Genomic DNA, 15592 nt, shown 5'->3' with positions numbered 1-15592 from the left:
ACACACACACACACACACACACACACACACACACACACACACACACAAATGTAATACATTTTTGACCCGAGCAATTAGAAGAATGGAGTTCCACCAGGTACAAGAAATGTAGATTTGTCTCTTGAGGAGGGTGTGACAAGAAAACACAGGGGTTCAGTTTCTGCTGGTTTGGTAATACGGTTAATAAACATCCAGATAGAGATATCAAGTAGCAGATGAATATGTAAATGTGGAGTTTGGGAGTAGTGTCTGCCCTGGAGATGTAAATTTGAGTGTCATCAGCATGGAGGTGCTGTTTAAAGCCCCAATACTAAATAAGATGAATATCCCTAGGCCTGGAGTACCTCTATCTTAAGAGGCTGGGGCTAAAATGAGAGACCAATAAAATAAACGAAAGCAATAGCAAACAAAAACAAAAGGCAAAAGAGCAGTCAGAGATGCAGGAGACCAGTGCCCTGGAAGCCGAACAGTTTCATCTTCTCTCTAGCCCTCTTCTGCCCCAAAGGCAGGGCATAGCTAATGAAAGATCCCTGGGCAGGACTGAGCAAACGTGATCAATTCAACTCACCTGTCTGTATGTGGGAGTGATTCTCATCATCCAAAGATGTCTTCTCGCCTTCTACTCATTAAACACCTGGCAGCTAGTAGGATGAAAGAGTCCATGCACTCTGATTTGGGGGTTTTCTACTCTTTGTATCTGTCTGAGATAGTGTGATAATACCCACTTGTTATGGACTAAATTGTAGTCTTCCACCAGAGTCATACGTTGAAGTCTTCATCCTAACACAAACTGAAAAATTCTAAGTTTAAAAACGTTCCAAAATCTGAAACTATTTGGGTGCTGACATGATGCCAGAAGTGGGGAGCCCTTCACCTCACTTCATGTGATGGGTTAATCAAGGTGAGGTCACACTAAAAACGTGTAATCTGTGGACTGTGTGTACAAATTACACACAAACCTTGTGCAGGTAGCTTGGGGCACATGAGAGCAGAGGGGACTGTACTCATTGCTGGCTAAAATCTGTGTGGGTGGCATGTCGCCAGGAGAAATAGCCCAACCCTAGCAGGGGCCAGCAGCAAAAGTGAACTATGATTCAAGGCCACTCCTGAAATGTCCCTGAAACTCTGGAGGGTGATGTAAAACTTTTCCTGCCTCCGTACCTCCCTCCCTTTCTTCCATATATCTGAGAGGTCTGGGTACCAGAATGTGGAGGCTGGCAGAGCTGTTACTGACTATGAAGTCATGAGTGCCAGTAGCAAATGCTTGTTTCTATACTGATAGCAAAACCAAAGAAACTCTGCCTGGATTCTTCCCTGTGAGGACAGCGTGCCTCTCCCTCACATATCTCAAGCATAGATTCACCTCAGGGAGAATGGCGTAGATAGAAAGACTGAATTGACTGAAAATACCCTGATGGGACAAAGGCCAAGTTGTTTTGGCAAGATAAAGTACACTACTACTAGATACCATGAAGAAAGAAATTAAGCTCAGTTACTAAAAGAAAATACTAGCACTGGGGAGGTAACTCAGTCCATAAAGTGCTTGCCTTGCAGGTATGGAGTTCAATCACCAGAAGCCATGTAAAAAAAGCCAGGTATGGTACCAGAACTGGGTATAGGAAACAGGTGGATCCCTGGGGCCCTCTTGGTCAGCCAGCTTAGTCAACTTGGCAAGTTCCAGGCTAGTTGGAAAGCCTATCTCAAAAGATAAAAAGAATAGATGGTGCCTAAGGAATGATGACTTCTGGCCTGCACACATGTGCATATGTACATGTGCATCTCTGCACATGTGCACCTGCCACACACATGAACATATACACACATCAACATGTGCACACAATAGTGAATGGAGGGAGGAAATAGTTATTAATGTGTATATGGTTTTAGTTGTATAAGATGGAAAGAATTCTGGAGATGGTAGTGATAGTTGGCACAAAACCATTAATGCCACTGACATATAAACTTAAAAAATATGGCCAAGATGGGGCCAGTGACATGGCTCAGTGAGTAAAGGCTCTTACTACCAAGGCTGACCTGATCCCTTTGTTTGCCCTGTGTTATCCTGGGCAAAACAGGAAAGCCAGGCACAAGCCTATAAGTCAGTCTCTCTCTCTCTCTCTCTCTCTCTCTCTCTCTCTCTCTCTCTCTCTCTCACACACACACACACACACACACACACACACCTGTCACATCTTTTAGTCCTATCTTGAAACCCAGTGGACTTTCTGATGATTGGAATCTGTGCTCTTAAGAAAAGAGTCCCTGGGTCTGGAGAGATGGCTCAGTGATTAAGAGCACTAGTTGCTCTTGCAGAGGACCCCAGTTTCCATTCCCAGCACCCACATGGCAGCTAACAACCATCAATAACTCTGGGTCCAGGGGATCCGATACCGTCTTCTGACCTCCATGGTCATTGTATGACACAGGTGCACCTTACCTACATGCAGGCAATACACTCATACACATAAAATAAAAATAATAAAATGTGAAAGAAAAGAGTCCCACAAATTTCAGGGAAGGTAATGTATAAGATAACTTTATTTCACAAGGCAAAGGGATACATAACACCCAAATAAATTGTATCTGAAGCTTAGAAACAAGCTGTGGTAAATGCACCTTCTGGTCACAAGAGTGATCCTTTTTGTTAGAACTACTGCTTACCAAGGCTTATGATAACCAGACAACTTGCCAGAGCAATGGCTCCATGAAGAAACTACCATGCTGTATAGCTTTTGCCCAGATTGCCATATGATGTTAACTGTTTTAGATGAACATCCCTTAAAAATGACAGAAGAAAACCTATTATATGAAACGAAGCCCTTAGGTTGCCAGCCCTTCTAGTCAGATGACTGTACACATTGTCCTGGATTCATGAAGGCTTGGGGTGTCGAGAGAAGCCATATACAAATGGCTGGCTGTTCCCTTCAGCTGCTCCAACCAGAGCCTTAAACTTCACCTCCTCCTGCTTTTGCTGATAGGGATAGGGGTTTCTCATATCTGGGAGAGCTTGATGTCATAGGTGACCATGTTGAAGTTGTCCCAGGCAAAGAGCTTCCTCTCTAGGGGGTTGTAGTCAATCATGCTGCTGTACTTGTAGCGGTTCTTGAATGGGATGGTCAGGGTCTTGCTGATCCCTGTACCTGTGTCATAGGCAAAGTTGACAGTTGCATGGGCTGAGGAGTAGCTACTGATGGTGTACAAGGTGCCACAGATGACAAACGCATTGGCCACAGACTGCTTACGGATGTTTGTCTCCCAGGTATGCACAAGTTCCAGATTTTCTGGGTTCAGTTTGGAAAGGACTATGGCGCCTTTGGCCTCCTCTGTGCTGTAGATGACCCAGAGGCCACTCTCGTCTATGGCCAAGTCAATGTCAGTGTAGCCACCCCAAGCATATGGGAACTGTCCATGGTAGCCAGCTCCAGGGAGTTCCTTCTCAGCCTTCACCACCTCAGTGTTCAGCTCATATCTGAGCAGGGTTCTGGACTTGGCCCCCTGGAAATAGAGGCTCCCTGCATACACCACAGCTCCTGTGCTTTCCAGAGCCCGGGGCAGCACATGAACCTTTGAGGGGTAGCCCTGCTCAAACTGGCTGACAAGGCTGTACTCAAACACTTGGCGGATGTCTGTGCCAACCGTGTCAATCCTCCACGTGGTCTCCTGGGTGTAGGGGCGTGCAGGCTTGGGGTCTCTCATCCACACCCCATACTTGCCAGTGATGGTTTCAGCCGTCCTCAGAGTGACTGGCTCTCCTACCCAGACCAGTGCTCCACATCCTGATGAATTAAACAGTATATTGTCATATCCAAATACAGGCAGCAGCATTGAGGGAGTGGAGCAGGGAAAGCACATGTGACTGGGCTGATGTGTGGGCCCTACTGCCTGCTGATTGTGGGACTTTCACTGGGGTACTTTGCTCTCTAGGCTTCAGCTTTAAAAAAATTTTTTAAATTTATTTTTATGTGTATGGGCATTTTCCTTGCATGTAGCTAAGTACACCTATGTGTATAATGCCCATAGAGGCCAGGAGATGGTGTCAGATCCCCTAAAACTGAAGTTATGGATGGTTGTTAGCTGCCATGTAGGTTCTGGGAATCAAACCCAGATTCTCTGCAAGAGCAGCCAGTGCTCTTAACTGCTGAGCCATCTCTCCAGCCCCAGCTTTCTTATTTGTAAAGGAGGACAATAAAGGTGTTTGGGATAAGGTTGTTGTCAATTTAGATATAATGAATGCCTATATGCTTAGTGTAGCAAAATACGCATGTGTCATGTGATCCGTCTGTGACAGAGTTACAAGGGAGAAGGCTGCATAGAATTCCAGCTGTTTGTAGCATCTTCCTTGTGCTCAGCAGGGATGCATGGGTGTCTGTTACATTGCTTTTCATGACTTTTAAGTCTGATTCATCTTATTTAAAAAGAAGTGCCTGACATGGTACTCAGGAGGCAGAGGCAGGTGGATCCCTGTGAGATTGAGACTAGCCTAGTCTGCATAGCAAGTTCCAGGCCAGCTCTGGCTACAGGGAAATCCTGTCTCAAAAAGCAAACAAAATCAATTTCATTGTAAGAATAATCTCTAGGACTGGAGCGATGGCTCAGCGGTTAAGAGCACTGGCTGCTCTTGCAGAGGACCCAGGTTTAATTCCCAGCATCCATATGGTGACTAACAACCATTTATAAATTCCAGGGGATCTGATGCCCTCTTCTGACCTCCATGGGCATTGCATGACATGGGTGCACTTACATACATGTAAGCAATGCACTCAAATATATAAAATAAAAATAGTAAACAAAATATTAAAAAAGAATAATCTCTATATGCCAAAGTTTTAGGCCCTAACTGATTGGCCACATGTTTTATGCATCATTTAAATATAATAAAACCTGAATGCAATTTTTAAAAGAATATTATTTTTATTTTATGTGTATGTTATTTCTGCTGTAAGTGCACCTGTGTTGTGCAATACCCATGGAGGACAGAAGAGGCTGTCAGATCCCCTGGAACTGCAGTTACAGACAGTTGTTAGCTGCCATGTAGGTGCTGGGATTCAAACCGGGGTTTTCTGCAAGAACAGTCAGTGTTCTTAACCGCTGAGCCATCTCTCCAGCCCCTGCAATTTTTTAATGTAGTGAAGAGATAGATGAAAATTTAGATTTAATGGAATCAAGATAAATGCCTGTACTTTAATGGGTGTCTTCAGTTTCCTCACAGAAGCTGAACAGTGACGCTTATTTCTCAGAGTATCATACTTTAAATGTTTCATATCCCTATCCCCTGCGTGCCCCTCAGTGCTAGCAATCATTGTTAACAGTCACTGTTTCTGGAAATCACAGTCTGCTTTCATGGAACACTTTGGAGAGGGATAAATGTACTTCTCCTTGATGGCCAGAGGTCAGAAAAATACCTTTAGTAACAGAGTGTGCTAAAATAATACATGCTATGTACCTGGCCCTGCCCAGCCTTTCAAGTGTGGGGTACAGGATACAGGGCTGGTGTTGGGAGTAAGGAGGCTGCCTTCCTGCAGACCTTCCTTAACAAGGCAGCAGAGAGGGTTTGTGCTCCTCCAGGTCACCCATGTCTATGCTTCCAGGAAGTTACTGTCTCCCTCCTGGATGAGCATTTACTGTACCCTGTCTCTGAAACAGAACAAGACAAACACAAAGGCCAGGTGAGCCCAAAGGAAAGGAATGTAACTTCATACCATTGGCCCCCTCTTTGTTCCTGGGGTTGCCAGATGACCCTTCCTTCAAGATTTGGGAAGCAGGAACCTCAGTTAACTCTGACTTCAGTTCCTGGAAGGCGAGTGTGTCCAAATTCCATTGAGAGACTGTAACAAGAGAGACAAAAGGCACGTGAAGAAATGGCACAAGGATGGACTCTGTGAAGGGTGACACTTGATACTTTACCAAAAACATGATGTTTGAGATTTGCTTTGAGGTGTGGGGACGAGGTATGGGAAGATGGACTGTGATTGGAGCACCCTGGTACCTCACTGGAAGTGGGGTGATAGCTGCATTGGGTGCATCCTTTTCTCTTTATTTTTTGACTGTTTGAAGATTTGCATAATTAAAAAAGTTTTCAACTGATTCATTGCATAGCACTTTGTCTAACAGGTAACTGTTTATTCAGTGAAAAATAAAATGCAATAGGATTTAATGTAATGTATATAAATTTCACCAGGAAGATTGATTTGTGAGTAGGGAGAGTAGGTTTAGGGATATGAAGAAGGTCATTAGCATCCTCTTAGATGTTTGAACTTCAACAATTACACATTCACTGCAACTTCAGGGCTTTCCCTTGTCATATGCAAATAAAAGATTAAGCTTATTGTTTTCAAATATAGTTTTACTTTCACTTGACACATAATTATATATTGATGGGGTACAGTGTGATGTTTCCATATATGATTACAATGATCAAGGTAATTGCATCTCCATCACCTCAGACGTTTATTATTTTTTTGTATTGGGGACATTCACAACCCTTTTAGCTATTTTGAAATACACAAGTAATTGTCAGTAACACATTAAGCTTTACATGCACCTTTGAGATATTCTGTCAGAATCTCTTTTGAGGTCAGTTTGCACGAGTAAGAGTGCAAGGTTCCTATAGGAATTCAGGGGAGGATTTGAGTCCTAGGAAAGGGAAGAGGCCTCCCTGAGAGAGTCACTGACAGATACTCTTCCTGGTGTCAGATATGAGCTATTTCATTCTATGACTGTAGCTAGGATGGTTTTCAATCTGGTGACTTACAGAGCAAGGTGTATATTAAGAAAGGAAAGTACACACCCTGCAAGTCAGCAGGGAATAACTGAAATTTCTTCTTTAGTGTGGGAGTGAGGAATAAGGGAAGTAGAAAAAACCAGAAGCCAGGCATTTTCACAGATGACTTCCTTAAGGATAACTGAAGTACTGCACAAACGGGAGAGAGAGGGAGAGAGAGAGAGAATGGTCATTTACTCTTTGAGTGGTTAAATATCTACTTATGAATTCTATGATCTGGTGCCTTCAAAGTTTCAGAGACTGGAATCAGGCTTTAGCACTGTCATCTGCACCTAGTAAAATTGAATTATTGTCACCACTAATTGTGTGCTATGAGCCGGATACTATGCTGATACCTCTTCTTTCCATAGCTGTGGTCCTGAAAGTGAACATTACGCACCCCCACACACACACTTAAAAACAAGGAAATCAAAGCTCAGATGGGTTGAGTAACCTGCCAAGGTCACACAGCTAGCAACTGTCAGGGCTGGCAGTTAGATCCCTGTCTTCTGAAGTCCTGACAGTTGTGACCTCTCTACCCTAGTGCTGGGGGTTGTGTCAGCTACAAATGTAGTAGTGTTCATAGCGCTGTCCTATCTTCCACCTGTGTGCTTAGAAAAATAAGCACATTTCTCCTTTGAAGCGAACACTGTTGAACTATCTCAGTAGAGGGTGCTGGAGTGACAACCTAGGAGGAGGAAAGTCTGCAGCTTCTCTGTCCTAGCTGGTTGTCATACAAATATGTGTGTGAGGACATCTAGAGGTCCCCTACCTCAGGACATGTTTCCTCTGTTACCTCCGCTTGGCCATACACTTTCCACAAGGAAGCCAGAGACCCTGCCTGGGAATCCCAGTAATCCGAAGGTGCCTGCTGCATCTGCTCTGGACCTCTGCCATGCCACAGATCTCTGGTCACCCTCCTACAACCGTGCACCGGAGAATTTACCGCTGCTGCTGTTGAAGCCAGGACAAACAGCACCTATTGTGTTCTGTGGTGGGCAGGGTGCCTTTCCCTAGGAGTTCTGAAGCCCTTCCAAGTCTATGTTGTGTGCTATGCCTCCCTCCCTCCCTCCCTCCCACCCTCCCACCCTCCCCTGCACTGCTCTAGGCAGCCATATGAAGATTATTTATATATGAAGTACACAATTGCTCTTTGAACATGACTAATAATTCTCTCTATTAAACTTCCCTGGCTTAACCTACTGTGTAGATTCCTTCTCCTCATGGAGTTTTCAGGGGAACTACTCAGCTCTTTGTAGAGTGACCCTTTTCTGGGCTAGAGCTCAGGTTCCAGTCAGTTGCCCAGCACAACCACAAAACACAATCACCCATCAGTTCTTCTGCCAGGGAAGCAGAGGCACAGGTGACTGACTGGGGCTGAGTTCAAATCCTGGTTCCACCAGAGTCTACCCCCAGATTCAGAGCAGGAGTGTTCAGCTCTGGTTTTCTCTCACTCTCTTCCTTGCTTTTTACAGAAGCCACACCACACATGCTTTCCAGAGTAAAACAGTGTCAGGGAAAGGCTTCCAGAAGACCATTTGCCCCATTCCCAGTTGGCAAGTGGGATGGTTGGATTAGAAACCTACTGGTGGCTCTGTGGTCATATCAGCCAAGAGCATCTGGCAGCATTCAGACTCCCAGAGGAGGGCCATCTGGCATGAGAGCTGAAGGCAAGGAAGTGTTTGTGCCAAAGGGCATGGACTGAGCCAGAGGTTGTAGTTTCCTTCAGTCCCACCATGTGTGGCTGTGTGGCTTTGGGCGAACAAGACAACCTTTCTGAGTTGCATAGACACAACTGTTTGGAGGATTATATAGGAACTGTAAGTGAAATCCTGGATAAAGACTCAGATTTCTTTGAAGTATTTCTCAACAGTAACATTTCATTCTGAACACAGGAAAAAAACAAATGATTATGAAAATATTAGCTATATTATATCAGCTATTTGAAGTTTTTAGGGATTTTATTTGGGTTCTTAGTATTAAGATTCAATCTTCTTATGGCTCAAAATTTTGGAAAATATCTGCTTGTTCTGCCCTTAACCTCAATTCTAGGAGAGCTTGACCAACAAAATGAGCTTCTCATTAACTAATTTGCATGCAAAATGCAATTAACATTGAAATGATTTTTTTTGTCTTTTTGAGACAGGGTCTCCCTGTAGCTCCAGCTGTCCTGGAACTCACTATGTAGACCAGGCTGGCCTTGAATGCACAGAGATCCGCCTGCCTCTGCCTCCGGAGTGCTGGGGTTAAAGGTGTGTGCCACCACGCCTGGCTGCTTTGCAATGATTTTTATAAATATTTTCTATTAGAGTCTTCTAAATCCAATCAATATTCTTTAAATGAAGAGAATAAGGTATGTCATGATATTTCATAGTTGTCACAGATACTTTGGTAAAGTGAAAAAAAGCTAGTAAACAGTTTGTTGAGCTGGATGCAACCCCAGCACACACTGTCTCTAGGTCACTGAATGACATTTTAACATGGATGACAGGACTCAAGCAAAGGAAACTCCATGTAGTTATCTGTTTTCTGGGTGGCCACTCTGTCAGGCGCAGGCCTGGCTGCTTCCTCCTCTTCCCTACTCTGCATGATAACTCTTCCAGGTCTTGCTGAACACCTCTGCTGCTCAACCCTATCCTGCCAACCTTTCCCCTGCAGTTGCTATGGCAGCCTGACTCTTACAGGTACCACCTGCTAGGACTGTCTCTCAGCTCCCCACTCAGCTTCTTTGACTGAGGTCAGAGAAGGTCTGTGAGAAGCAGTATGGCACCCCATCTCTCATGGATGAGAGACCCATGCAATAGCCAGCCCCTCTTAGGTCCAGGGATAAGTGACTCCTGGGGTTGAGCTTCCATTGTCCCTGTGGTAAACAATTTGAGGAGGCCCCTTTCTATCTTCATTCTTTGAAGCATTCTCCCCTGTGCCTATTTCTCTTCCTGGGATCATAGCCCTATAAAAACTGCTTGCACATAAGCTCTCACTGTAAGAACTGGTCTTGTGTTTTATCTTTAGGGTGAATAATGTTACTTTCCTATTTGATGCTTCCATTTTTGTGCATGTAAATAATGAAATGTTTTCTGTCATATGCATATTTGTATATACAAATGAGTGATTTCAATGATTCTGAAGAGACGTTTTCCATAAATTATAAAAATTACATGATAAAGTGGTGGTGACAGTCTGAGCCATGGATGGGCTAGGAAGAAGCCTGCCTTCTTAGCCTTATCTTCATCTACAAATCTCATACCCCAACACTCCATACGTCACTTCTGGCCACCCCCATCCATGCTCCAGAACCTCGGAATACTCCTAATCTCTAAGCTTAGGGCCTGGAAACAGATTTTTGTTCTAGGCATTTCTATACCTTTCTGTTATTTTTAGAGTCTATAAACTAGAAGTCATTAGTGATGACGAAGGTCACTGACTCTCGAGAGGAGAGGACAGAATTCTAATTCCCATGCTGCTACCAACTGGCTAGGTGTCTGTAGCTACTAGTTGAGTGGACTCTCTGGCCTCAGTCTCCACATTTGTACAATGAGCCTACAGCTAGATACTTGTAAGCTTCCTTTGCAGTTCTGTATTCTTGCCCTAATGTGATTTCCTGCATGAAAATGCTCCACTACCAGAAAAGGGCTCTCATGTTTGGTTATAACGGGCTGTTGACCTATGTCAAAAGTTAGAGGGCTAGAAAGGACAAGAAAATAAAATGAGGACATGTCTTATAAATTCCTGAGGACATGTTAAATGACCAGAAGATAATACAAAGATAAAAGATTTGCAGATGCTCATACACATACCACACATACATGTGGAATTTTTTTGAGAATATAATATTCAGTAAACAGTCTGAAAGAATCCTCATATTGCTTTTACCAGTAATATTCTCCATTTCTCCTCACAGGGTTCAGTTCAAGTCTTTGCTCCATCACTGAGTAGCTATGCAACCTTGGCCCCCTTAGCACCTTAGGAGCTTGCTTTCCTTGGTTGTAAAATTTAGAATCTGAGGGTCTTGGGAGATTTCTCAGTGGTTAAGAGTGAGTACTGCTCTTGCAGAGGATCTGAGTTCAATTCCCAGCATCCATATCAGGTAGCTCACAATTGCCTGTAACTCTAGCTCCAGAGGATCTGATGCTCTCTTCTGGCCTCCATAGGTACCTGCACTAACATTCACATACCTCACACACAGACACATTCATATAATAAAATAATAAAATCTTTAAAAAAGATAAAGGCCAGGTATAGCAATGCATACATTTAATTTAAGCACTCAGGAGGTAGAGGCAGGCAGATCTCTGTGAGATTGAGGGCAGCCTGGTCTACATAATGAGTTCAAAGGCAGCTGGGGCCGTAGGGAGATGCTGTCTCAAAAAAGAAAAAACAAAAACAACAAAAAACAAGTAAAATTCAAAATTTGATTTCTAGTTCCAGGGGATCCTGTGCCCTCTTCTGCCCTCTGTGGTCACTGTACACATGTGCTGGACTTACATACATGCAAGCAAAACAGTCATATATGTAAATAAATAACGTCTTAAAAAATATTATGGTTGATGGGAAGAAAAGAGTGTGATAGAATATACGTGACATGAAAGCAGAAGAGGAGATGCTCTGGAAGGAAGCAAGCAGCAGGGTAGTGCGCAGGGGAGATAAACCTTAACACAGCCAAATGACACATACGTATGTAAAGACCATAAATGGTGGTACTGACTTAAACTGCACACTGCACACACACACACACACACACACACACATACACACACATCACTTCTGTGTCATATAGTTCTTCACTTGAACCCCACAGGAATGACTACAGCATGAATTCTTTGCTATGTTATGGATAAGAAATGAATGTGCAGAGAACAGGTTGCCTCCTGCCATGCTCAGCCTGGACTCCAGTTTTCTTGGCTCACACCTATGCAGATCTCATCTTTCAGGTAGAGAGCCCTTTTTAGAAAATGTGTTTCTCATCGTGTTATTTTGGAAATTTTCTTCTAACTTTATTTTTTAATTTTATGTATATGAGTGTTATGCCTACATGTATGTAAATGCACCTGTGTCATGCAGTGCCCAGAGGTTAGAAGAGGGCATAGGATCTCCTAGAACTGGAGTTATGGATGGTTGTTAGCCGCCATGTGTATGCTGGGATTTGAACCTGGGTCCTCTGCAAGAGCAACCAGTGCTCTTAACTCCTGAGCCATCTCTCCAGCCCCTATTTTGGAAAATTTCAAACCTATACAAAAGGTGATGGAATACTATGATAATACTCTCCACCTACCACTTGCTTAGATTCAGCAGTTGATATTTGGCCACATTTGTTTTTGCCTTTCTTCCTCTCATTCTCTACATAGTTAGTCTTTGAAAGTAAATTGTAGACATCCTGACACCTCAACCCCAAGCAGTTGGGCGTGCATCCTTTTAGAAAGAGGGTATTCTCCTTCATAGCGATACTGTTATCCTACCTGAGAAATTGATTATTGCTACAATAATATCATCTAATAATCTATGTCAAATTTCCCCAATTGTCCTAACCCTGCCCCTTGTACTACTCTCCCCCTGTTGATTCAGGAGCTGATCCAGGATGCACTGGTACCAGGTCTCTTAGTGTCCTTTCTCTAGAATGAACCCTCCCCCCCTCATTTTCTTTCTTTCTTGACATTGACCTCTCCAAGGATCCCAGACTAAGTGTCCTACGCATGAATTTGTTTGTTTCCTCATGAAGCAAGTGATTATTTGGGAGCAAAATATTCACAAAAAGTGACACAAATACTGTTTTCTAACCAATGAGAATAGTGTGCCCATCCTCTAGCTCACCCAAAGACCCATCTTTAAGCAGGAACCAGGATGAAAAGAAGAGCCAGTCAGCCAGAAGGGCCAGCTCATGAAGTCTGGTGACTCAAAGCAGAGGTTCTCAGATTCAACAGCAGCAGCAGCAACAACAACAATAATAATACATAAAAATTTCAAAACATATTGAGGGAACTAACAATAGTTTCCTCTTGATTTTCCCAAGGCAGGATATTAAAAACAAACAATAGTTTTTATTGGACAAAGCATTTGGCATCTCATAGAGGCCATTTTAATACCAAAAGGTAGGAATAACAATCTCTAAAGTCTGAAAAAGAATGATTATCTAAAAGGACAGTTGACCACTTTCTACTGATTGTATTCCATACACCTCTCACTTGGCCTTGTGCTTCTCATTTTGCTGTGGGCTGAGACAATTTTGTCATGAATGGTCACAAGAACTCAGTACCAACAACCTAAATAAGTTTCTAGGAGTGAAATTGCTAGAAACACGCAAAAGTGATTGCTCTGCTCTCCTTAATGCAGTGGCTATGTGCTGGACGTGCAGTTTCTGAGAGAAAAGACAAAGGAAGAAAAGAAGGCTGGGGCCGTGTAACAGGTCCCAGGAACCCTGCAGCCCCTCTACGCTGCCTTCTTACCTTCTCTGGAGCCTGGCAGCACCTCTCCAGAGGAGTGTTGGGTTGGGGGACACTGGCCCTGCCTCAGCTTTGCTAACTCCTGGCTGCTGCTTTCCAGCCTCCTGGCCAGATCTTCATTTTCTTGTCCCAGTTGCCTCTTCTCCTCCTCTAGAGCTGACTTGTCTCGGAGGAGATTGCTATAGGCCACCTCCAGCTCCCTGGTTTGGGTCTCCAGCTGGTCTCGCTCCCTCCTCAGGGCACTCAGCTCTCCCTGGAGCCCCTCCTGAGCCTCCTGGGGTCCAACAGCCTGGCCCAAGGCCAGACGGTGGAGGAGACTCTCCAGGGAGCTGAGCCGGGCTTTGGTGGACTCCAGGTCTGCACGCTGGACGCTGCTTTCTCTCTGAAGATCTTGGATGATTGGCATGGCCTGAACCTGCTCAGGGCAGCTGGATTCATTGGGGCTGGCCACAGTGAAGGTGTACTGGCATCGGCCACTCCGATCATTGGCCTTTCGGAACTGTGCTGTCCTGGCCCCTATTCCCCATACCAGGCAGGCCAGAAACAGCAGCTGGACAGCTGGCATCTTGGGTCCCAGCTGCAGCAGCCTGCACAGAAGGACCTAAGTGTAGGCAGGGCAGAGGTTTCCTCTTGAAAGCCGTGCTGTGCCACAAGGTGTCTGAACGGGTGGCCCTGCTGACTCATGCATGAGGTCCACAGAGGCTTATATATCCTGGGGAGCCAGCCCTGCATGGGGGGAAGACAGAGGTGGCCACGAGAGGCTGGGCTGGGCCAGCCACAGGGGGTTGCTCTTACACTGTCAGCAAGATTCTTAGAAAATAAACTTCCAGAAGGCTATTTTGAATTTATTTTTTTAAAACCTCACAGACTGTACCAGGCACCCTAATAATAACCCCTATATTTCTATACTATTTTTGTATGTGTGCACATGTATACCCACCTCATCCAACAGGAATATATGTGTGCAGATTTGAACAGGGATATAAGTCTAGTTTACATTTCCATTCACTCTGTAACCCACTCTGTGCCAGACACTGTGTAAGGAATTGGGGAAACAGACATGCCTAAGAAACAGACAGCCCTGACCCTGTGGCAGAGACAGAATAGAAGGACAGCACCCATTGGGCTCCAGGCACTCCTACTGAAGGAGCTGAAAGCATAATTCTTCCCTTGATCCTAATTTTAAGACAATTTGTGTATATCTTTAGGAAAATTTTTTTTTACTTAAAAACTTTATTATTACTATTGTTTTTGAGAGAGAGAGAGAGAGAGAGAGAGAGAGAGAGAGAGAGAGAGAATATGAGAATATGGGCATGTACATGCCATGGCTTGTGGAGGTCAGAGGAGAACTAGTGGGAGCCAGTTTTCTTCTACTGGGAATGGAACTCAGGGTTCCAGTTTTGGCAGCAAGCCTCGGGTTCTTTTCTTAAATCTGCTTTTTGAGAAAAACATGCTTAACATGGGAAATTTTATTCTTAAGTGAAAATGTCATATGTAAAATGTAGTAGTAAGCTGTAACAGTGCTCTATTTTTACATATTCACTCAGTAATCAGACTACTATGGAGACATTTTTGTTGTAGCCTTAAAATTTGGTATTCTGGGATTCTGCATTGGCCATATTGTTTACAATATACTTTTTAAGGGTAAAGTAGTATTTTAATTAAAAACTTTTCACATGTTATGTTACACCCATTTCTCATTGGGAGTTTTGTGCTTGTGAATGTGGAAGAGGAGGACTGGGAGGTATAGGAAGGCTCATTTTGTTTGTTTTTTTTAACGGAAGTTTAAGGAGGAGAATGTTCTATAAAAGAAGTGGAAGGGGAGGTTTGTGGTCAGCTTAAACTGTTAAAAGACTTAAAATCAATACTGAAGTAGAGTATGGACATCTTAAGCTATTTGCAGCAAGACTGACTTGTTTTATAAAAGCCTTGGATTGTTTCATCCAACATATTTTATAATACCCCCATTTATTGGGGATAAGGAAGGAAAGATCAGAGTTTGACCTTGAAGAATAGAAAAGTTGTTTTACGTTGTAGTGAGTGAATTGCTTTGGAGGTTTCAGCAACTTGCAAATTTCTGTGTCACTATGGCATAGAGTCTTCAGTACACAGCACTCTTAGAGATGTGCAGTTGAAAAATTTCACTATTAAAATATAAATAACTATTTTACTGACACCTTACTACAGTGTCTTAAAAGTAAAGGGGACCACTTAAGATGTGCGCGCCTGTGAATATGTTACAGTTTTTTTTCTCAGATATATTTTTAATATTTTATCTATTATTTTACGTATATGAGTGTATTGCCTGCACATATGTAAGAGCACCCATGTCATGCAATGCCCACAAAAGTCAGAAGAGGGCATTGGATCCCCTAGAACTAGAGTCATGGATGGT

The 15592-nt window shown here is 43.6% G+C and overlaps 1 protein-coding gene across 1 annotated transcript; it reads right to left on the bottom strand.

Annotated features, from left to right (window-relative positions):
• Positions 1–2508: 2508 nt before the first annotated feature.
• On the bottom strand, positions 2509–13858 carry Myoc (myocilin). The gene is made up of 3 exons (XM_008848506.1): positions 13201–13858; positions 5700–5825; positions 2509–3776 (listed from the first exon to the last, which is right to left on the bottom strand). The coding sequence occupies exons 1-3, from the start codon at positions 13760–13762 to the stop codon at positions 2992–2994; spliced, it is 1473 nt and encodes a 490-aa protein (XP_008846728.1). The 5' UTR covers positions 13763–13858; the 3' UTR covers positions 2509–2991.
• Between the last annotated feature and the right edge of the window lie 1734 nt (positions 13859–15592).

Source organism: Nannospalax galili, unplaced genomic scaffold (genome assembly GCF_000622305.1).
Source record: "Nannospalax galili isolate Female #2095 unplaced genomic scaffold, S.galili_v1.0 scaffold624, whole genome shotgun sequence".
Lineage (NCBI taxonomy): Eukaryota > Metazoa > Chordata > Mammalia > Rodentia > Spalacidae > Nannospalax > Nannospalax galili.
The sequence above is the reverse complement of the archived record's forward strand: the minus strand, read 5'-3'. Positions and strand labels throughout refer to the sequence as shown.